Source organism: Protopterus annectens, chromosome 1.part2, assembly GCF_019279795.1.
Source record: "Protopterus annectens isolate FY-2018-M chromosome 1.part2, PAN1.0, whole genome shotgun sequence".
In the NCBI taxonomy this organism is placed as follows: domain Eukaryota; kingdom Metazoa; phylum Chordata; order Ceratodontiformes; family Protopteridae; genus Protopterus; species Protopterus annectens.
The window spans coordinates 673,160,337-673,184,711 of NC_056727.1; the positions used below are offsets into that span (position 1 = coordinate 673,160,337).

General features: G+C 41.8%; 1 protein-coding gene across 8 annotated transcripts in view; it reads right to left on the reverse strand.

The window, feature by feature from the left end:
- Positions 1-24,375, reverse strand: part of CEP170 (centrosomal protein 170) — a 2,077,048-nt gene that overhangs the window by 821,025 nt on the left and 1,231,648 nt on the right. For all 8 annotated transcript variants that reach the window (XM_044058284.1, XM_044058266.1, XM_044058311.1 and 5 more), the window contains one exon: positions 1,716-2,338. In XM_044058284.1, coding sequence (XP_043914219.1) covers positions 1,716-2,338 — 623 coding nt within the window. The remainder of the gene's footprint in view (positions 1-1,715; positions 2,339-24,375) is intronic.

Consider the following 24,375-nt stretch of genomic DNA (forward strand, 5'->3'; position numbering starts at 1 on the left):
GTCAGGGGACAAGTAACTTACCAGCTCAATACCAAATACTGGCTGCCTGGTCAGCCCAGTTAAGAGGATGGAGAAATCTCACTGTCCTCCTTCTAAAAAGCAATCTAACAACTATTGCAATCTAACAAGTATTTCTGTAGGGATATTATTCTGAAGACTATACTGAGAAAATGACAGTATTTTCAGTAACGCAGTTCAAAGCACAGAATACATGTTCAAAAGTCCCCTGGTTTTGTTAAAAAAGACTAGTTTCAGTTCAAATGAATAGATACAGTCTAAAACAGTACAAGACAAGAAATAAATCCAACCCTGATGAAAATATCACGTCACAAATGTTTAGCATACAAAATGGCACCAAAAGCAAACTAAGGTCTATTTCTGCAGGGGTTGCTATTCCAAAGACTGCACTGAATAAATTGACAGCTTCAGTAACACAGTTTCAAGCACAAAATAAATGCACAAAAGTCCCCTAATTTTGTTAAAAAGGCTAGTTGCACTCAAAATGAATGGATACAACCCAAAACATTAGACAAGAAATAAATCATAAACTGATGAAAAATTCTGTCAGAAATTCTTAACATACAAAAATGCTCCAAAATTAAATGAAAACAAATCATTTAAAATACTATAATCTTGCTCATGCACCTCAAATAATAACCCCAAAGAGAAAAATGCAATATCTAGTTCTCCTGTCAAAACTTCCAAATGATGCATTTAATCAACAGGCTTTACTTTGGTAGCCAAAGTAAATACAGAAGCATATACAAAATTTCCAATCGGAAAAAACAGTCAAGCACTGACAGAAAAGGCAGAGAAAGAAATAAAATCGAAAAGGTGTTTCATATCTGAGCTCTACATCTAATGTCACCCACTGTCACAGAAGCAATATCCAAAGAGATCTTTCTTTAACTGTGACACAAGAACATTAAAAAGGTTCTTTCTGTGAATAAAAAGGGCTGTACTGGTCCTGCCAAGTGACTGTTTCTTCATCCTTACAGACAGGCAGTGGGAGGAGTTCTGAGGTTTGACAGACTGCCAGAGGGAGGGTAGCAGGGCACTACGCGTCTATATCACGTTATCGAAATCTTACTACATCGAATCACTAAAGGTCGACCTCTGGTGATCAATGTAGTAAAACATTGAATTACGTTACAAAAAAAATAAAAAAAAAAATAAAAACTAACTAGCGTAGGCAGGGGGCAAGCGCCCCTGCACCCCCCACCCCCCCTACTTAAATATTCCAACTCCAAGTCCGCACTACATTGAGGTAAATGGAAATCTTCCCCTACGGAGATTTCCGTTTACCTGCACAATGTTCTGCACTTTCGATGTTGTGGTGCTGACAATATCAGCTTCGATATTGTTGGCTTTCGACATTGTGAGGTAGACCCGGGCACTACTATCCATATGCCAGTAGCGCAGTACATTTGTTGAACATCTGCTGTCCAGTGGCTACTGCCATTAAAAAATAAATGCACAAATAAATATGAGAAGAAAACATGTATGAATAATGCAAGCCATTACTATTAAAAATTACAGTATGTGTCAAGTAACTGCTGTTCATGAAATGTACATTAGTACACTATAAGAGTCTTGTTAATTGGACTTGTCATTTTGTAACAATATAAACTGATTTATGGTTTCAAGTATGACACAGCACTACTATTTGAAGCATAAGTCACTCTACACTAATTTAGCTCTTCTTCTAAACTTACCTTATCAATCATTCTTCTAGCCTCCTCTTCTTCCAGATTAGAATTTTCCAATTCAATTGTGTATGTTCCTTTGTCACTTTGGTCATCTTCATTCTCCTTGTCTAAAGAAATAGTAACATTAACTTGCTTTTCCATTTCCTGAGTATGACGCAGTCCACTACCACAGCTTCCTGAATTTTTCAACAGTCCATTTTGTGAGGATGCCTCCTCACATTTTTGCTTAAGTACATGTTTTGAATGTTGAGTAACTTTTACATTTGATGCAGAATGAGATGAAGTGGGACCTACTTTGGGATCAGATCCTGTAGGTTTTGGTCTTTCAGGTCTGGTAGGGGGTGGTACTGGACAGGTACCATCCTGAGGCAGAGCTGCTGCATTCTGAGTAAAAGAATAGGATCTCCTTTTACGAGTGCTATCTCCATCAAAGAATTCAATCATAAAAGCAGTTCGGCTCAAGGCAGGCAGTTCAAGAGGTTTTTCTTGAGTGTGACTTCTTTGGTGAACATGTTTACGTTCGCTGTGATGTACTCTCAAATGCTCTTCCATGGTAGCGTGTTTACTGGAATGTCTGAAAACAGCTCCATTTTCTGAGTCACTCTGGGTCCCATCTTCATGTTTACTTCCTGGATGAAGAACACACCAAGTAAATAGGCTGAATAAAAGCTGAAGACAAATTACAACTGCCAAAAGACAATAAAGCAAGCATATAAAACCACAATAAGTAATTCAGGATGATTAGAACTTAAGATGCTTTTTCTTACCAGCCTTGGTTTCGTGCAACATTCAGGAAATGGTCATTTAGAAAACTAGAAGGCACTTCTAATCTTTCTATATGCTGCAATACAGTGTGCTAGCCAGTTGATGCACTTCTCTCTTAGAAGGTCTTCAGTACTTTGTTACAGCTACAAAGCTCTGATGCCATACGTATGGATCAATAAAGCAAAGATTCACCCCAATACTGTTTCACAGGTTCGCAGCACTGTACAGTCTATCTTTAAAAGTACAATTTTCCCACACGATGTCTTGCATGTTATTAATGAAAGCAAATTTTTACATTACATAAAGGAATCAGAAACTGCACAGTGATATGGGTCCACTACCTGAAGCAGTCCTTAATGTAGGCACTGGAACAGTGTAGTTATCAGAAAATCAGAGCAATCAAGTGTGTTTCTTCAAGTGTGTTTCTTTTTTTAGTCACTTACACAACAAAATGATGCTGGTACCCACTACTACAAAATGAAAGGCACAACTGCTGATTTAAGTAACCTAAACAATAAAGAACGGTTGTGCATGCCAGTTGCAATATTTCATTACACTCTGAAATGTGAATCTTGCCTTTGCTTAAAACATATTTAAATTGTCAGAAGACACTACAACTTGATGCACTTTATTTCAATGTTTAGACAAGGGACTTATGAGGAAACTGTCTCCTTTTCTACCTTCAGTACAACAGCATTACATTAAAAGGTTGTGCAACCCAAAATGGAGAGAAGCCACCCAATGCAAGCCTAATGTCTGAAATCACAGATGCTTGTGTGTAGCCTTAAATGTCAAACCTATTGCACCTTTATACAATCTGTAAGACAAACAGCAAATAATGACACTTGTTAATATATGCAGTTTATGTGCAGAATCATCAATTATTGGTCGAGCAATTCTGTTTTTTTTTCCATTTAATTAGTATACTAAATGAGATAAATAAAGGAAGGTACCCCACATTCAAAGAAGAACCTAAACATGGATAGTTAAACAGTAAGAATAGCTCACTCAGAACTACTTTTTAACCTTTTAAAAACATAACCACAGTTCTCATCAGAGGTTAAATAATTATTCATTAACATACCAAAATATCTGCTGTCTTTAGGATTTTAAATCATGTTTCCATTTATCAGCAATTAAACAAGATTCTACTTCCAAAATGTAAAACATGGCACTTATTTGCACATACTATGCTATTCCAGAGTCCAATTTTTCTAATATCCAGAGATATTCATCCAAATAACCACTCCCAAAAGTTATGGGGAACACTCAGTTTTGCAACCACATGCAAACTCCACAGACTGTGCAGTTCGATACATGCACATAGATGCCTCAAATATACCAGTGTTTGACCAAAGGCTGACCCTTGGGAAGTACCACTTGAATCGATGGGGAATTTTTCCCTTCATCACTCCAAAAGGCCAATCCTGTAGCCATGTTTTTTATCCAAAGACTTGAGTGTTTTACTACATGGCACTAAAAAGTTATGTTATTACTCATGAAAAATACAATTCAGAAACTGATTTTATTTTTAGTATGGCATGCCAAATACTTTTGAGTCTGCCTCAAAAGTAATGTTAATTATGAAAATAAAAAAAAAATTTGAACATGAAACTTGTAAGCCAAAATCAAAAAACAAAAGTACAAAGAATACGAATTGGACACGCCAGCCATCAATGTCGTAAATGTTAAGCGCTTTTGTCTTTTTATTATTTTTACAGACTCCTTCAGAACACTTAAAATGCCAGCAATTGGTTACATGGTAAAATTAAGGAACTCACCAACACTTGGAAAAACTGGGTTAGAAGTTTCAAAACCTTTGAGTAAAATATTTTAATAATTATAAAACCAGCATAACAAGTGGAACATCATGAAGAACAATGTAAAACAATCTTCTTCATTCAGCTTTATCACCTGTCCGCTCATGATTGGCAGTGGAGTTTTATGGTGTCGAGTTGCCAGCCCAGCGCCCAACCTTCCACAGAAGGCACACACACACACACACACACACACACACACACACACACACACACACACACACACACACACACACACACACACACACCTAGGGCTAATTTAGAGTCTCCAATCCACCTACAGCATGTCTTTGGGATGTTGAAAGGAAACCGGAGGAAACCCACGCGACCATAGGGAGGACATGCAGACTCCGCACAGAAGGTGCCCCAGCTGAGGATCGAACCGGAGAACTTCATAACCATCAATAATACTAACCACCTGAATATATAACTATTTACAGTGGAATAATATATACAAAAACAGACGAGTATATAACTTGGTGAGTTTGTATCTGCACTCTGTGTCACACTTTAATAGTAATAAAAGTTGCATCCAAATAAACATAACTGTAACTCTGTAATACATATTAATAAAAAAAGTAGACAGAGAAATATATTTAGCAAAGGAGATTCAACTCTATAAATAGCTGTCTGTCAATAATCTCAACAAATGATCTTTTAAACCTTTAGCCAACATTTCATAAAAGTAGATGTACATTTTTTTATCCTGGACTGCTACTTTAAAGCTTGAGCATGAATCGAAGACATTCTTAAAGGCCTCTCAAGTGAAGAGTTTTAAATCTATCCAGTTTTTGCAGAAATAAAAATGTATCCATTGAAAATAAAATTAATATTCGCAAATGGGGAATGATATAGCAATAACCCCGCAGGTGTGTGTAATGCTAATAAATTACCGTTTGGCGGTGGTTTGGTCCGGTGACCGGAAGGAAGCGAAACAAAACAACCGTGGAGTATTTTATTACCCACACCAACCCAGAAGTATATTATTGCTATTATTATTTGACAAAATTTAAAGAAAGAACTATTACATGTCTATAATATTGCATAGTATATGCCGCCGGCAGTCTGGCCCATGGCATTCTGATGGTCTGCGTACTGCGCAGCGCGTCAGCGAAGCGGCAAAAAAACGGAGAAAGCAAACGAGGAAAAGCATTTATGTTTGCTCGCTTTGTTGAGCTAATTTATGTAGCGAGAAAGTACAACGACACGACCGTTGCTTATTTTAAACGGACATCTCCTTGTATTTTAAATTTACTATATATGCATTAAAAATGTTCGACTCATTGCTTTGCATTAAAAAACAAAGCAAATGTTAACTGCTATTATTCGCTGCTTTAAAATGGCTTAACATAGCGAGACAATTTTAATTAAAAATAGAGACGATTGTTGCTTTCAATTAAATACGTTCTCCGCTGTTTTAAAATAACCCTTATATTAAGATTATTTAATTATGATGTAAAATAATCAACTGCCATGACCATTGTTTATTGTAATAACCTAAAATCTGGAAGTTTCGCATACCTTCCATGAGTAGATGCAGTCTCAGAAAATATGTAATGTCTGCTGCTTTAGAGAGGCATGAATTACACAAGGAACAGGGTTTTGCGTTATAAGATGCCAACTTAAAAAGGGTTAAATAAGTATTACAGAAGATCTTAAATTGGGTGGAAAAGATTTTTTGAAGGAATAAATTTAGAGCTCAAGTATGCAACCATAACGGCTCCTATCTCGAGATGAGCCAACTGCCACTAGTTGCTCATGTCTACCCTTCCCTAAAAGGTTTCTATAGAACTAGAGCCTGCTACTCAAACCTGAATAAGCTGATGCAATTAGGACAAAAAGCTTTTACACCACAGAGCTCTAAAAATAGCTTTTGCATTATTTTTTCAGCCTCCCCAGCAAATACATGGCCATCTGAATAACTGACATGATCCTTGCCCAACTGTTCCTCGACAAAGGAAGTAATAACATGAGTAACAAGCAGACAGCCAGCAGAGGTTTCCTCCTATATATCCTCTCTATATATCTTAGCAAATGATCTAAGATTAGATTAGGCATGCAGAGTGCAATGTGGGGACATAATCTGCCTTTGGAGGTGACAAAGACCCTTAGGCAAACCCCACTTGTAAGTTGCTGGCTTCCCATTAGGTTTCCAGTCTCCAGCAAGGTTGCATCAATGAGAGATGCACTTTCAGACATGTTAACCTCCCCTCAGGGAGAAGAGAGGTGAGCAGGTAATGCCTCTTCATTTCTCTTTCTTTCCAGGTGGCCCCTCTTGCACCCAAGCTGCTACATGAACTCTGGTCAGCTGGGTCATAGTCAACACTCCATCTCTCTATGGCAAACTGACACCTACTTGGAGAAAAATAACTTTAAAATGTCATACATTAGGTTCACACCATATCAAGTTAACTGAGATCAGAACTAAATAGCAATAATATTCACATTAGCAATGGCAGACAGAAAAACAGGCAATGCTCAGCCAAGAAGCATGACACTGGACTGCGTAGACATATGCCTTTAAACTGAAATTAACAAGAAAAGATATGCTGATTTACAGTTCTCAAAAATAAATTCCATTTTTATAAGAAGAAATCCAGAAATTACACCTATAATTTTAAAGAGCAATTCCCAATCAGTACTCTAATTTCATTATAACTTCTAAGTCTAAATATATGCAACATTAAAATAAATTCAAGCCTCAATTATGAGCAGTTAATATAGGAGAAGTACATGATGTGGTGAGGGTGTACTCTGTTGCATAAAAACAAATTCCATTAAATCTTTTTTTTTTCTTCCAAATTCATGACCTACTTGTATTTTTCAAGCAAAAAATGGAAATCCAGTGTCCCCTCAACATGAATCAAAACTACTACGGCTCTGCTGTGTAGAAATGGTAAGGATATGTAATGTTATGTTATGCTAGGTTAGGTTAGGTTATGCATCTTCAAGCCCCTTTCTTTCAGTCGTGATGATCTGAGTCCACTCCATCAAATGCTCTTCACATTACAAATCCACTTTACATGGTGGCAAGACCTACCCCACCCCACCCATGCAGCAGGCTTTGCCTTGCATGCACCCTTTACTGATGTAACCTACCCCAAAGTAGCACAGCTTCAAGGTGAGTTAAAAATCTTGTGAAACTAAACCTTTATGATGGAAAATGCTAAAATAATTCTGATTCAGTTAAAATCAACACAATTACATACGTGAAAACCTTCATAAAGTTTTAAATACTGATGTTCCATGATACCTACTGCATTTACTTATGTTAGTTTGAATCACTGTCCTATTTGTTACTTTTTTTAATGGAACAAAACATAACTCGAAAGGCAAAAAAGGCATTTTTGTAGGGAGACAAACCTACCCCATTACCCTCCACATCAAACTAAATTACATATACCAACCCCCTTTTTAATGTACTCCAAACTCTCAGTTAACCAGAACTCAAACAACCAGCAAAAAAAAAATTGAAGAAATACAGTGCAGTATGAACAATTCAATTAAATTTTCATGTGTTGCAGTTTCTGCCCGCCCCCCCAGCTAGGCTTTTAATTAGTATATTTCAATATTAAAATCAAATCAATACAGTGTTTATGGTATGGCATGGTATAGTATAGTATAGTATAGGGCACAGTATTAGTCAGGCTTATTTTTAATAGCAACTATCAAGCAACCAGAAATAAGAAGTTATGTACTCACCATAACGTTCCATCTGAGTAGGTAGACTTCATTTGTCTGCAACCTTTGGGAATCGGATCCGAGCCGGCAATCTTTCATAGCTTAGATCCGAGATCCTAGCTCCTCCCCTTCACCCATAATCCCCTGACAACCCTGACTGACCTCAGATCAAGTTTGCCCATAACCAATAAGGCTGAGAAAGGAAACTAACTACCTTCCTTAAAGGGCAGAGTAAAAACCTCTGGCCAAATAACATCCAAAGGTCAGGGGGAAGGAGGGTGGGACGGTTGCAGACAAATAAAGTCTACCTACTCAGATGGAACGTTATGGTGAGTACATAACTTCTTAATCTGAAGTAGTTAACTTCATTTGTCAGCAACCTTTGGGAAGAGTCCCCAGCTACCTGCACCTTGGGCGGCCTTCATGGAAGGATGTTCCGGAGCACTGCAGAGCCAAAGGATGCTCTCCCTCTAGAGATAATATCCAATTTATAATGGTTGATGAAGGTATGAGGTGAAGCCCAAGTGGCTGCTGAGCAAATATCATCCAGGGGTACTCTAGACCGAAAGGCAGCAGAAGTAGACATGGACCGAGTAGAGTGGGCACGGACTCCCTGAAGTGCAGGCCTGTCAGAATTTTCATAAGCCAAAAGGATGCATTGTGAAATCCACCTCGACAAGGTGACCTTCGACACAGATTTACCTAAGTAAATTTGGCAAAGGAGACGAACAACTGGTCGGATTGTCTATGACCAGCCGTTCTATGAATGTAAAAACACAGCTTTCTATGCACATCCAAAGAATGTAGTTTGTATTCTCCTTTGTTCTGGTACTCAGGAAAGAAAACTGGCAGATTAATGGATTGGTTAATATTTGCCTCAGAAGCAATCTTAGGAAGGAACGAGGGATTGGTCCTGAGATAAACCCTATCCTTGTGGAAGGTCAAGTAAGGAGGTTTTACACATAGGGCTTGAAGTTCAGAGACCCTCTTAGCTGAAGTAATAGTGACAAGAAAGGCTGTTTTCCATGACAAATGGTTGAGATCAGCTGAAGCTGCAGGTTCAAAGGGGGGAGCTGTCAAGGCCTGAAGTACTAAACTCAAATCCCAGGGAGGCACTACTTCCTTTATTGGAGGTCTGAGTAGGAAGGTGCCCTTCAGAAAGGTCTTACATAACTTCGTGGTGATCAATGGACCCAGTTCATGTCCCAAAAGGTAATGAGAGATATCTGCTAGTTGAACACTGACTGTGGAACAGCTAGTCCCCTGATGAAAAAGCCCTGAAAGGAAATCCAAAACGGTGGGCAACGGAGCTGTGAAAGGGTCTAGGTTCTGACGCTCCGCCCAAATAGCAAAACATCTCCATTTACTCCTATAGACTTTCCTAGTAGAAGGCTTGTGTGCTGCTACTAGGATAGCTTTAACTGGGGAAGAGCTACAGGGAGTCCTAGCTACGAGTGGAACTGGAGCAACCAAGCCGTAAGCTTGAGATTGTCCAGATTCGGGACTGGGAGGCCTAGGGGGTGGGAAATCAGATCCAGGAGGGGATCTAGAATCCAAGGCGGATTCACCAGATGAGACCAGAGGTAAGGGAACCAAGTTTGACGAGGCCAGAATGGGGCAATGAGGATCATTTTGCTCCCCATCCGACTGGCTTTCTGTAGAAGCTTCAGCATCAGAGGTAGAGGGGGGTAAGCATAGAGTAGACTGGGAGGCCAAGCATGCAACAGAGCATCTCTCGGGAATTCCCCGGCGGGGGGAATCAGAGTGAAGTAGCTGTTGCATTTCGTGTTTGAAGGAGAGGCGAAGAGATCGCAACAGGGTTGCCCCCATACGGCAAATATCCACTTCGCTACCTGGGGATTGAGAGACCACTCGTAAGGAGACAGTATGGTGCGACTGAGTTTGTCCGCCAGGATGTTGGACCGTCCCGGAATGTGCGTTGCAATAAGAAAGCGGTTGGTGGAGATTGCCCATTCCCACACTCTCATAGCTTCTCGACAGAGTGGGTAGGACCTGGTTCCCACCTGTTTGTTGATGTACCAGACCACCGAAATGTTGTCTGACTGAACTGCAACTGTTCCTGTAGGAAGAAGGCTCTGAAGTGCTTGCAACGACAACAGCACTGCCCTCATCTCTAGAACATTTATATGCAATGAGGTCTCTGTATCGTTCCAAGTGCCTTGGACTGTCCTGCCCGCATAATGCTCCCCCACCCAAGGTGAGAGGCGTCCGTGGTCACAGTGGCGAGTGGAGGGGCCATGGAGAAAGGGCGTCCCGCTTGGAGGTCCAGTGACTGTAACCACCATGCGAGAGCCCTTTTACAAGCCTTGCTGAGGGGAATGAGGTGACTGAGAGGGTATCGACGGAAGGACCATTGGACTTGGAGAGTCCACTGCAAAACCCTCATATTCAGGCGAGCCATGGGGAGCAGGGTAATTGCGGCCGCCATGGAGCCCAGCGCCCTCAGGACCAATCCCGCCAGGGGAGCCGACGATAGTAAAATGGCCCGCACATATAGCCTCAGGGTGTGAAGTCGCTCGGAGGTTAAGGCGGCTAGTAAGTTGTTGGTGTCTAATCTGGCCCCGATAAAGTCTATCACTTGAGTCGGGTTGAGAAAGGATTTGTCCGTGTTGACGGTGATCCCCAGCCGGGGAGCAAGGTGGAGAAAGTAATTCCTGGCTGAGCAGAGTAGATGCCAGTCGTCTAGGTATGGAAACACCTGCATTCCCTGGAGCCTCAGGTGGTACACTATCACTGCTAATACCTTGGTGAACACCCTGAGGGCTGAGGTGAGACCGAAGGGAAGGACCCTGAACTGATAATGACTGGCTCCTAGCCAGAAGTGGAGAAACCTCCTGGATCGTTTGTCCATCAAAATGTGGCAATACGCATCCTTGTGGTCTATCGAGCACATCCAGTCGCTCTCCCACAACAGGGGGAGAATGGATTGAAGGGTGACCATCCGGAACTTGTCTTTGGTTACTGACAGGTTCAGGAGGGAGAGATCGAGGATTGGCCTTAGGTCCCACGTCTTTTTTGGCACCAAAAAGAACCTGGAGTAGTAACCCGATCTGAACTGGTCTGGGGGGACGTGTTGGATGGCTCTTTTTCCTAAGAGCTGCTGAATTTTCGCAGCTGCAGCCTCCCTCTGATCGGGTGGGACGTCGGAGAGGCGTTTGGGTTGGTGAGGGATGTGAGAAAAGGGAAGCTGGTATCCTCTGGATATGATGCGAAGCACTCAGCTGTCTGTTGTGATGGACTCCCAAGCTGCCAGGTGCCTCGAAAAACGTCCCCCGACTGCCTCCAGAGAGGAGCAGTCGGACAACCCCTCAGGGTCGCTGGGTGGGCCGGTCAGAGAAAGCTTCTCTGGACCCACCATTCCTCGGGCCCTCTCTGCCTCTAGGGCGGCGTAAACTCTGTCCACCTCTGCCATGGAAGGACTGGGGATCCGGAGCGGACTGGGATTGTTGCGACTTCCGGAACCACATCTTCTTCTGCCCCTTTTGGTTCTTGGAGAAGGACCTCTGGGGAGCAGAGAAGCGGACTCCGACGGCAGACAACGTCTTCCAGTCTTTTTCGCTCTGGACCAAAGTCTCACGAACGGTCTTGCCAAACAGGGCAGAACCATCGAAAGGGGCATTTGCAAATGACGCCTTGAAGGGTTCCGCGAAATCGCAATGCCGGAGCCAGGCCTGACGTCGCATGACAAGGCCTGCTCCGCTGGCTCTAGCGGCTCCCTCTGTGGCATGGGACAACAGCCGCATAGAGGTGTTAGATATGGACCTGAGAGTGGCCATCCGAGTGGAGTACAACCGTTTGTCCTCCACTGACATGGACTCCGGGGGCGACACAGCATACTCTTTGATAAGGTCCCGCTGCAGTGGAATAACATGTGCCATGTAGTTCAGAGACCTCACTGAGAAGGTCGCTAAACTAAAAGCCCACTTCCCTAAACGGTCCATCAAACGGGACTCCATGTTCGGTGGATGGACCGAGGGACTCTCCTGAGCTAATTCCCTTTTGGTGGCCACCGCCACCAACATGGCATCTACGGGGGTCCCTTGCTCCAATGGAACTTCTTGGAGGGCGGACTAAGGATCTTGTCCGTGCGTTTGGAGACTGGCTCCTTCCACGCCCTAGTGGTAATAAGGTCCACTAAGGGGTCTTGCGGAGGGGACACCAAAGAGGTAGATGGGCCTGCTTCGAATGCCTCCAGGAACATGGATTGTCCGAGGAAGCCTTGGGGGCAGACCACCCCCCTTTTATCTTGAGCATTTCCATGATGTCTCCGAAGAAGACATCCCCGGGGGTGACCTAGGGGAGCCTTCCCCTTCATCCAAATCCGTATCATCAGTCAAGGACTCGGCGGAGTCCACGTGCCTTCTCTTGCACTTTCGCTTGTGAGGGACGTCCTCGGGGGGCTGTCCGAGGACGTCTCACCAGCCACATCCTGTTTCAAGGGAATGAGCTGGGACATCGAAGTAGGCTGTCCCTGGGGCCGGGTGATGGAAGCCAGACCCAACAGAGAGGGAGTGCGGGGTGGAGCCGAAGCAAGGACCGGGGGCCTGCAAGCACTTGACAGTGCCCTCTCCACCACATCGAAAGCCGAGGGAGAGCCGCTCTCTCAGGGATCTGAGAGCAGACCCTCGCTCGGATCTGATGGACGGATCGGGGTCGGTGCCAAAGCCATCGGATCCAACGGACCAGTGTGCTCCAACCTAGACGGAGCCGAAGACACACTGATTCCCTCGGATCCGACGCTCAGCCCGCGGCTCCAAGAGCCCGGATCCGACAGGCTCAAGGGAAGAGTCGGTGCCAAAGTACCCGATACTGTCGGTGCCTACCCACCTCCGGCTCCAAGGCTGCTCGGCTCCGAACCCAGGAAGCTGGTCGAAGAAGGAGCTATCGGGGCAAAGAAAGGTGTCGAGCTCCCCCCCGGAAGGGGGGGGGCAGGAGCACTCCCATCTGCAGTTGGGCCTGGAGAAACCTTCGCATCATCCGGTCCAAATCTGCGTCGGAAAGGCTGCGAGTCAATCTCGACGAGGCCACCGAGGCTGGCCGGGAATGCCGCCTCGATGACCTCGACGGCGATCGGGTCTCCTCCTCCTCGGGGCTCGGTGAGAAGCACGGAGACTGGATCCGAGAAGGGGAGACTGGGAAGCCCTGGAGGGAGAAGACCGCTTAGCCGGGGGGGGGCCCGACGCAGAGGCCTCGGCCCGCTGCTTGTGGGGCTTCTCCCTCCTTTTTTCTTTCCTGGCCTCCATCTCCTCCGGAGCTGCAGCGGGAGTTTGAGTCCCGACCAGAGGGAGAGAGGCAGGAGTGGCCGCCGGGGAGGAGGCCACAGAAGCACCAGAGGCCGAAGCTGAATCCGGGGGCAAAAGTCCCGCTAGGATCAGCTTCGACCTCTGGTCCTTCAGTGCCCTGGGGTTGAACGCCACGCAGATGGAACACCCAGAGGAAAGGTGTTCAACCCCAAGGCACCGCACACACCGAGTGTGGCCATCCGCTGGGGAGAGCTTATGGCCACACTCGGTGCACTTGGAAAAGATGGGTTTTGGGGTCTCAGACATTGTAAAGAATAAACCACTCGTTAGGCCCCAAACACACAGAACGCTACGACCAGCAAAGGGGAGGGAGGGTAAATTTAAGTAAAAAGGTATAAACTAGGGTAGTTTAATCCAAGAAAGGGAACCTGACTACACAACACTCACTCGTACACTTAAGGGGATAATAAAAAAATTGAAAAACTCTCACAAAAACCCTATGACACCAGGAGATCAAAAACCTAGCTGCTGACAAGAAGCGCGGCAAACTAGATCTGGGGTCAGTCAGGGTTGGCAGGGGATTATGGGTGAAGGGGAGGAGCTAGGAGCTCAGATCTAAGCTATGAAAGCTTGCCGGCTCGGATCAGATTCCCAAAGGTTGCTGACAAATGAAGTTAACTACTTCAGATCTACAGTTATCCGGCATCTACCAATCTCCATGGGTGTTGGTTAATTGAGAGTTTACTGTAATGGAAAAAAACATAACTCATTAGCCAAAAAAGGCATTTTTATAGGGAAACAAGGCCAACCCAGTAGCATCCACGTCCACCTAAATTATATATACCAACTCCACAGCATTACAACAACAACAGGAAAAAGTGAAAAATACCACTAAACAGTGTACAGCAGTCTAGTGCAAACAGAGGGACTACTGTAAACAGCTGAAGTGTAACAGCTTTTAATGAACCTTGATAAAAAAAGACCAAAAGCTGCTCAGTGAAACTGCACTAGATCGACTGTAGGGTAGCCTCACCTAGCCCAAAATTTCAAATTCTAAGTTCAACTTTTTCCTCTTTTAAACTCTGGATTCCTCCAAGGATTTTTTTTAATCAAGAAACATCTTCATTAAACCATGACTTGCAACATAGACAATCATACATTTATATAACTGAAAGCAATACACACAGACACAATTCTAGTTGCAAGCATTTTACATCACACACCATACTGACACTCCCAGATGAAGAAAATTTTGAAATGGAGAAAAATATTTTTTCTACTATGGGATCTATAATCTGGACCTCTACATCCCACATTAATCAACCTTCCAACACAACCTCCCTTAATCTACCATAACTCAAAATACTTCCAGAAAAAAAAAATGATAAGGGAAGGATCCAGTACAAGGTGATCTAGGCAGCTGTCTAAAGCCTGGTGCTAGCTGGTGGGCTTGGTCACATTAAAAATTAAAAATAAAAGTCTGAATAAAAATAAAACATCTGAAATGTCCAAATATCCAGCAACATTCATGCAACCAATGAGAAAGACTGAGAAGGAGGACAAGTACACACTCAGTTGATGACCATTTGAGCCAATCACAGCACCATAAAAATCTACTGCCAATTATTAGCGGACCGGAGTTCCACTGTGGCAACCCCTAACCGGAAAAAGCCGAAAAGACAAACAACAACAGCTGTGTGTGTATGAACATGTCTGGGAATTGAAGCAGAGATTTGATTATGGTTTTGCCTTCTAATCAGGGCAGCTGGGTGAGATCCGATTACTGAACAGCTTTGCTTCTTACACTGCAGTGAGTTGAGCAGAGCACTGAAGTGTGTGGGTGGGGGTGGGGGTGTCTGACGGTCTATCGCTCTCTCTGTAAAATAACCCAGTTAGAGGGCATGCTCTGTTTAAGTGAATTGCTCAGTGTCAAACCCTGATCCTTGGCTTCCAGAGGCAACAGCCTTAGTCTTCTCCACACCGACTGCCAGATCTCCATAAACTTTTTTTCCCTTTTGGAAATTACCGAGGATTACAGTCTGTGAATGTCAGTTCATTAGGGTTTCATACTTTTGTGGTTCCCAAATTGCATGTTGATGCAAAACCCGTTGTTCTATTAACTTTTAAGTGATTTAACGTAGTCAGCTCTTACCTGTCTCCAGTTTTGCAGAACATCTCTAACTTTGCCTCATATTTATGCCTTGTCCTTGAACAAGCCGCATAACCAGACAGTGCTTTAGGGCAGCTGAAAAATTTGGACTAGGGTTATCTATAGTCCCCTGGGCTGCATATCCTAGTAACTACCTATAAACTAGAGTACTTATGGTGTAAAAGAAGAAAACTGATTGTAGCAAACAGGAGAATCATCACATCAGCCATGCTCTTTGGATGTGATCCTTGGTTTCCTTGTTCTGTTGAATGTTGACAGTGTGTTTACTATTTAGCTGTGAATAATTTGGGAAGCATTAAGTTTGAATTTACTGTTAATATTTTAAATATGAATGCATTTTAAATTTAGCTTCGTTTTTCACAGGTACACGGGTGTGAAATGCACAATGTTTGGGCTACAACAGTTGTCTAGTACTTAGTGCAGATGAGTAAGGCAATGAACTGTTAAAAGAGATGCTTTTTGTGGGTACATGGTTTGATTCCCTCAGCCTTCATTTGTCTTATATGTGACTCTGCCAAGTTACTTCATCAGACAGTACTCCTGGGCTGTTCCTGAAAAGGGACACTTGTGCCCAAGTAGGCTGTCCCAGGCTATTAGTGAATGTATTACACATGTGCTTTTTGCATTTCTGCACCCTTCATGCAGACGCCAACTAGAAATTCACTATATGCTATTTGATTATGAATCTCAGGATGTCTCATGTAGTTTAATGTGTTGCCAAATGCATTTTCAGTAAATGGGACCGTCAAGGAAAGAGAAGTTTATGCCTTCTCATGCTAAGTATATTTTCAATATTTACTTATTTTACATTTGTTGACTGGGATCGTCCAACTGGATACATGTCCATTTTCAGCGGAGTCCCGGGGAGAAAAGCTCCACTCATAACTTTAAAAATTGTTACACAAAGTTATTATAAACAATAAACATATTAGAGACAATATACATAGTGAAAATCATAGTTCCAGATACACAGAGTAATTTCTTCAGCATTATACAAAAGTAGAGTGTTTCTATTTTTCAAACTAGAAAAACAATATAGAGATGGTAAAATGTTTATGGAAGAATTAATTATGCCAAAGTTAGAGGTAGATGAAGCTCAAATACTAATGGTTAGGGTAAGAGGAGATGAGATAAAAATTGCAATTTATAACCAATCTACAGGAAAGTCCCCAGGAATAGATGGTATTCCTGTGGAAGTTTGGAAGGAAGGAGGAAAAAAATTGATAAAGATCTGGAAGGTTTTATTTAACAGTATCTTAAGAGGAGAAGTACCACTGTCTTGGAAGAAAGCAGTGGTAGCTGTAATACCTAAAGAGGGTAAGGATCCATCAGATCCAGCTTCATACAGGCCCATTTCAGTACTAAACCACTATTATAAAGTGTTCATGTCTACAGTGGCTAAAACAATGGCAAAAGTAATGCCAGAACTGATAGATATGGATCAGTGTAGCTTTGTGGAGGTGAGCCAAACATTTGACAACATTAACAGAACACTGATGATCCAGAGGGAAGCAGACTGTAAGAAAATACCACTGTTGCTGGTGGACCTTGATGCAGAGAAAGCATTTGAGAGTAAGGTGGGACTTTATGAGCAGAGCAATGGACGCATTTGCATTTCCTGAAAAAAAATATAAGGCTGATTAGGAGAATATATGAAGGATTCGAGGCGAAAATTAAAGTGGGTGGGGCCCTTTCTGATAAATTCTGCTTGAGCAGAAGAACCAGGCAGGGGTGTCCTCTTTCCCCTTTATTATTTGCATTATATTTAGAACCACTGTTAAAGAAAATAAGGGACTCAGAAATTCAAAGATATAATTGGTATGGTAGTCAAGAAAAGCTGGCTTTATTTCGAGATAATATTATTTTGTACCAGAAAAAGATATTACAGTGTTGTGGAACATTTTGAGATAGTTTCAGATATTTTTGGGATACAAAATTAATGAAGCTAAAACAAAGGCAACAACAGTGAATTATGTACCCAAACAAGAACTGGTTCTGGAATACCCATATTTATGGGGATGTGATAAAATGAAATACTTAGGAGTATGGATTAAAAATAATTCTAGTGTGGCAGCTAAGGATCTGTGGGAAGAGACTAAACAAAAGGTAATACAAAAACTGAGAAAATGGAAGCTTTTTTATATGGATATGGATAGTAAGATACAAGCAGTCAAAATGTTTCTAGTCCCTTGAGTCTTGTACACAGAACAGACATATTTTTATCAACCAGAGGAGAAGTTGTAGATAAAAATTAATAAACAGCTGAAGAACTTTATCTGGGAAGGGAAGACGGCAAGAGTCAAGTGGGAAAGCTGATTCTTCCAGAAGAACGGGCGGATTGGAATTACCCAATTTGAAGGGGTATTTCAGAGCTACATAGTTAAGACTCCTATACATAGCACAAACAGAAAACTATAATTCAAAGTGGAAACGGATGATGATGATGAAGAAACACAGGGGAAGCTCAAGAAACAAGGAGATACTGGGATTTTGGATGCAGACCTTTAAGGAGAACAATAACCATGCAGAATATTATATCCATAAAGTAGCAAAAAGTATTCTAAGCACTAAACCAACACGGGAATGGAGAAATGGGATTTTGCCGATAGGGATGACTGCAATTAGGGATACAGACAACAGACAAGAGGGGGCCCAGAATTTATTGCAGAAAACTGGTAAAGGAGCCAAGGTATTGGGAGCCAATAACTAGAGAGGAAAAGATGATAGACCAGTAACGAGTGGTGTGCCTCAGGGCTCTGTCCTGGGACCCCTCCTGTTTGGCATATACTTCTCAGAAGTACAGGCAAGCACGGAAGGGCTGTGGGAAGTTTGCGGACGACTGCAAACTGGGTGCTATAATAGAGGCTCCGGCCGACATGGAGATCCTCCAGAAGGGCCTAAATGAGACTGATGCATGGTGTCAAAGCCATGGTCTCAAGCTAAATGCAAAAAAATGCGTAGTAATCCCCTTTGGAAAAAGCAGAGTACTCGCAAACTACAACATAGGAGGTAATCCCCTGAAATCTGAAGAAGAAATAAGGGATCTAGGGACCCAAGTAGATAGTCAGCTTTCCTTTGATAACCATGTTGCCAAAGTGGTTAGAAAATCCTTCTGTGTGACCCATCTGATCACGAAAGGGTTCGCATCAAGATCTAAGGATGTAATGGTGCCCCTCTACTCTTCCCTCATCAGACCCATTATTGAGTACAATGCACCAATTGGAATGTACCTGGCTAGACATCTCCAGCAGCTGGAGAGACCACAGAGGTACCTAACCAAGAGGATTACTGGCCTCAAACAGTTGCCCTATGCAGCATGATTGAAAAAGCTAAGTCTGTTCTCTGTTGCATACCACTTTCTCAGAGGCGATCTCTGTCTAACATACAGAGCCATGTCTAACCCAGCATTGTTGAACATGCTCCATCTTAGCAAAACCAAATCTACTCAAGCTACACGCTCTAGGGATATAAACCTCAACACAACAATGAATAGAACATGCTGGAGGGATAGATTCCCTTCGCAGAGACTTCCCTTACTATGGAACAGGGTCCCGATCTACATAAGACAGAGCCCCTCACTATCAATCTTCAAGAGGAACCTTGATGAGTGGATGGGTAACAGAAAGTTCACACCAGGGATCACACCAACAGCACTACTAGATAGGGGCCAAGGGTACTAGCTGCTAGTACAAGGGTCTAGGGAACTATTAAAGGGGCGGTGAATACCGCACAACGTGGCAGGGCTAATATATGCCTTCGGGCAGATAGCCCAGTATCAACCTATGAACCTATGGGAAGACGCCAATAATTTATTTGGACTGCAGGTTAGAGATTGCCTTTAATATCAGGTATTGATATCAGAGTATAGGCAAAGAGAAAGAAATAGAGGGGTCCTAAATGAAAGACCAGCACTGGAAGAGTTTTTAATAGAATCTAGAACAGAAGCTACCATTAAAAAGGGATTAATTAGTAGAGCATATACAATACTGCATAATAACTATAAGAATCAATTGGAGGAGGTTAGAAAGGATTGGGAAGAGAGCTTGAATACGCAATTTACACAGAAACAATGGGAGGATATATGTATGTCTCCCAAATATGCAATAAAATTTAGAAGATTTAGGATTTTTGCCTGGAAATGTTTACACAGACATTTTTATACCCCAAGTAGACTCCAGAGAATTTTTCCTCAAGCAGACAATAAATGCTGGAGGTGTGAAGGGGAAGAAAGAGGTAACTAGGGAGCATATTTTCTGGGAGTGCGGTGAGTTGGTGGACTTTAAGGATTGCCTGCGGGATGCACTGTTGGAGATGCTGGGTGGGCAGATTGGTCTGATGAAAGAAATGATTCTTCTGAGCTATGATACAGAACTGGAATTGCCTAGACATGGTAAGGCTTGCTGTGTGTAATAATGGTGGCCGCCAAAAAAGCAGTTACTAGAAAATGGAAATCAAAATCTAAACCAACTATACTGGAAGTAGTGAATATAGTAACAGAGTTAAAACAACTGGAAATGAGAACTTTAGAAAACAGCAGGAGCAAACTACATAAGAAAAAAATGGGAATTGTGGGAGCAGTACATACAAGGGAGGAATAAGGCCTAAAAGACAACAGGACTTAACTGAGCTATGTAATGTTTGAGTGAGAAAGATTGAGTAGATTACAAGTGATGTAAAATGCTTGTGACTAGGATTGTGTCAGTGTGGTTTGTTTTCATTTACATAAATGTATGATGGGCTATGTACTAAGTGATGGTTTAATAAAGATGTTTCTTGTTTTAAAAAAAGGCAGGAATTGAATAATGTTTGTAACATTGCTTAGATTTTATGATATATAGCAATATATGTGAAGTATAATGTTTATGTTAATATAGCTTGATTACTTTTATGGGAATGTAAATTTGCCTATAAGTGATAATTCAATAAAAAGTGTTTGAAAAAAAAAAACAGTAAAATTAAAACATAAAAAAGAGGCAATTTTTTGTATTGTTTTCAAACCACTTACTGTTTTAACATCAGGAGTATATCCAGAAATAAAATTAACCATAAAATGTATTACTTACCATAATGTTCCATCTGTGTTGTCCATTTTCATTCTTCCTCAATATATGGGTTCGGATCCAACTCGGCTGTTATTCTAGCTTGTGGCCACCAACAATCTCTTGAGCTCCTTCACTACCCATAATGCACCACCCTAACATCCCTCAGATCTTATTTGCTACTTTAGAGTTCAGACATGGTCACCTTTAGCTCGAGTTTTCTTACTTAGTTTTTCTTTCTAACTTTAACAAATTACTATTTCTTCAATTTTAATCTAAAGTTGAGTTGATCGACTTTCCTCCTTTACTTCTAGGAAAAATCTCCATTTACTGTTTTTACATATCAGTGTAGTCTGCAGCCTCTATGCACTAATACAAAGAAGCCAGCTCTGTTCCTTTCTCTTCCTATTCTGTGACAGCTATGTGGAACTTGGAACTTTATCGGATAAAATTATGTCGGATAAGCATTTACAAAGCCCTCTGCAGTTTAGGTTCATAGGTAATTATTAGGCTTGCAGTCCAGGGGGCTGTCAAGGAGTTTAGCCCAAATTCCCAGTTGCTGCTAAGATCTCTCTGGTTAACTGACTTGCGCACAGTAGGCAAATGTGTGCCGAGGGAATCAAATCCTGTACCACAGGAACTACAGCTCACAGCCTTAACCCTATGTGCCAACTGCCTGACTAAACCATTTGTGCCAACTGCCTGACTAAACCATTTGTACCAACTGCCAGACTAGCTTGTTAAAAAGTTGCTAGTTCTATACTGTCCACTGGTAGGTACTGTTACACTTATTATATTCTAAGTAACCAATATATTTGATTTTCCACAACTGCCTAAGTATAGAGAGTACTGATCATACCTCTCAACTGTACAGATTTTTTTGCAGGATGTCCAGAAATTTTGTCTCATATTTTTGGTCTGTTCCTCATAAAATTTGTAGTTTTCTGGCAAGTCACAGAGGACTGAATTCACCAAAAAATGCAAGACATTTGAGTTTCAGACTTCATATCCTTCAGAAAATGCATGGTAAAATAAAACCTTTTATTCTTGCAATGTCATAAGTTCATAAGAGCAATATTTAAAATGTGTCCCTGTTCTTTGGCCTTTGTCCAGATTTCTTGTGCTAAGAGGTTGAGAGGTATGGTACTGATAGTATGTATTTATGGAGAATTTGCTTCTCTGATAGCAAGAATACACTTCTTTTTAACGGAATAATGAAGCTGAGATTATCAGGATTACTTACACCTTCCCATTGCTTTCATGACTTTTTTATTGGGGGGGGGTAATTAAATCAAAAGGTGCCTCAAGAAAGTATTAGTTTAAGGGTGTGCACACTTATGCAACCAGCTTATTGTACTTTTCTATTTTTTATATTTTCCCATAACAGATTTGTTTTTCAATTGAACTGTACAGGTTATAGGTCGCATAAAAGGTGGGAAAAGTTTTGAAATTATTTATTGTGGTCTCATTTTTTTATATCACAAAAAACTGGCATTTTAACAGGGGTGTGCATACTTTTTATATCCACTGCACATCCAAGGAATGTAGAATCTTCTCTCACTGTTTTTTAGTATTTGGATAGAAAACTCGGACACTGATGGCTTGATTCAAGATACACTCTGAAACCACTTTGGGCATAAAACAGGAGTTTGTTTTAATGAGACTATCTCTGTGGAATATGAGACAGGGCTCTCTCACCAGGAGAGCTTGTGACTCAAGAAACTTTTCTTGAAGAAAAGTCAGAGCAATCAGAAGTAGAGTTTTGCAAGTCATGAACCTCAAAGCAGCCTAATGAGCAGGTTCAAAAGGAGACACAGTTAACTTTTCCAGCACAAAGTTAAGATCCCAAGGACCAGCAACCTGTTTACAAGGAGATCTCAGGAATAAGGCTGCTTTCAAAATTGTTTTAGCACAAAGTGAGAAGAAAATGGAGACTCGATGGGCAGACATGCTAAAATGGACATCAAATTAACTTTTACAGAGGAATAATCAAGGCTGGAGGATAGTAACTCACACAAAAATGTCGTCATCAGTGGTACAAGATCCCTGAGGGGAACCTGGTTATTAGCAACAACTAGAAAATCTCTTACAATCGCCAATATATGATTTTTCAGTAGGAGGTTTTCTTGCCTCCTTTAATGCCTGCTGCATGTCCTCATGAAATAAGTGCACCTAAAAGGGGAGTTACATTAATTTGTTTGAGACTGGGGTATACCAAAATCCCCATGTTTTGTGTGGGCAGGTCCAGTCTGTGAGGATGCTTGCAGTAATTTGCCTTTGGCTAATGCCTTATGAAGGGAGAAAACCAATGCAGCATGGGCCAAAAGGGGGTCACCGCAATTATTTTTGCAGGGTCCCCCTGAATCTTCAGAGCTACCTTGAATATCATTGGAAAGGGTGGAAACACAAAGGAACATTCTCATCCATGGGAATGGAAAGGCATCTGTTTTTTTCCAGGCTTGCTTGCAAGTAGCCCTGGTGTAGGACTTGCATGGCTTTCTGTTTTGAAAGGAATCAAACAGATGTATTTGAGGTGTTTCCCACAACTAGATTAATTCCTGAAATGCCCCCTTGTTGAACTTTCATTTGTGAGGGTCTGTCCTTATCCTGCTCAAGAACCGTTGTATCCTGAGAAACTGCCATGCAGAAGTCCAAGACAGATGGGAGAAGTCCAGAAAGATTTCCAGATAAAAGTCCAAATTCTCCAGAGTCAAAAAAGCCTTTTGCCGAGATGCATCTCGGAGGCACCTGAGAAAAACAATTCTGTGTGATGGAGCCAAAGAGAATTTCTGTATATTAACCTAGAACCCCAGACTGTTCAGAAGTGACACAACTCAAGTTAAGGACTCTTGACATCTGGGAGAAGATGCTGTGAGAAGACTTTGCAAAGATAAGCAAGTCACTGAAATAAGGAAAATTTGAAAGCCATTCAGTCTGAAATGGGCTACAAATGGAGCTAGACATTGTGTAAATACTCTTGGAGCTGCAGATAATCGAGAGGGTAATGCACAGAACTGATAACGTGACCCAGAGACAGAGACTCTGAGAAACTTCTTGAAGTCTGTAGCTAAGCGAATATGATAAGCATCTTATAGGTCTAAGGTTACCGTGAAACTTAGCTGAGGAATGAGGACTGTTTGTTTGGTGTTTTTAAAAATACAAGGAGACTTCAAAGATTTATACTGGGGAAACTGGGTAGCAGATGTGACAATAACACCTCTTTGTCTAAAGCAGAATCCAAGACTTTAGACTTTACCTCATCAGTAAAATTCTGGTTACTACCCAGGCATGTCTCTTCAAAACTGCAACAGCAATAGTGGCCCTGGACACAGTATCTGCAGAATCATGCTCAGGTTTCAAAGCATGTTTACATACCTGAGAAAGGGTAAAAACAATAGGATTAATAAAGGAGCTACCTTCTCTGCAGAAAGGGTGCAGAAAATTCCCTCAGACTATCCATATAAGTTAGCATAAACTTGCACATGTACACCTGAAAACTAAGAATTCTGAAAGCTAAAGTGGAAGAAGAAAGCATTCTCTTAGTCAAACAGTCAAATACCTTGCCTTCTTTATCTGCTGGAGAAGGGTTGCTATTAAAGAGCAATCATACGTTGCCAGTTAGAAAACGTATATATAACTGCTGCTATATCAGATCTAAAGTGAGAGAAAATAATTTTATTACTTTGAGGTACTTTATATAGTTTGCCTTTTTAAGGCCTGACAACTGAGTATCAGGGATATTACAAGCTGCATTTAACAATCTTCAATGCAGGCAGAATGGGAGAAATGGGTAAAGAATAAGGCATATCTACAACATACATCACTGCCCAATTCTGGGTGAACTTCAATTTGTTCCTATAAAAAACACCTAAATCATCCTGACAAAGGTCTGGTTAAAAGAAAAATTTTCCAATGGAGGTTGAGAGATGG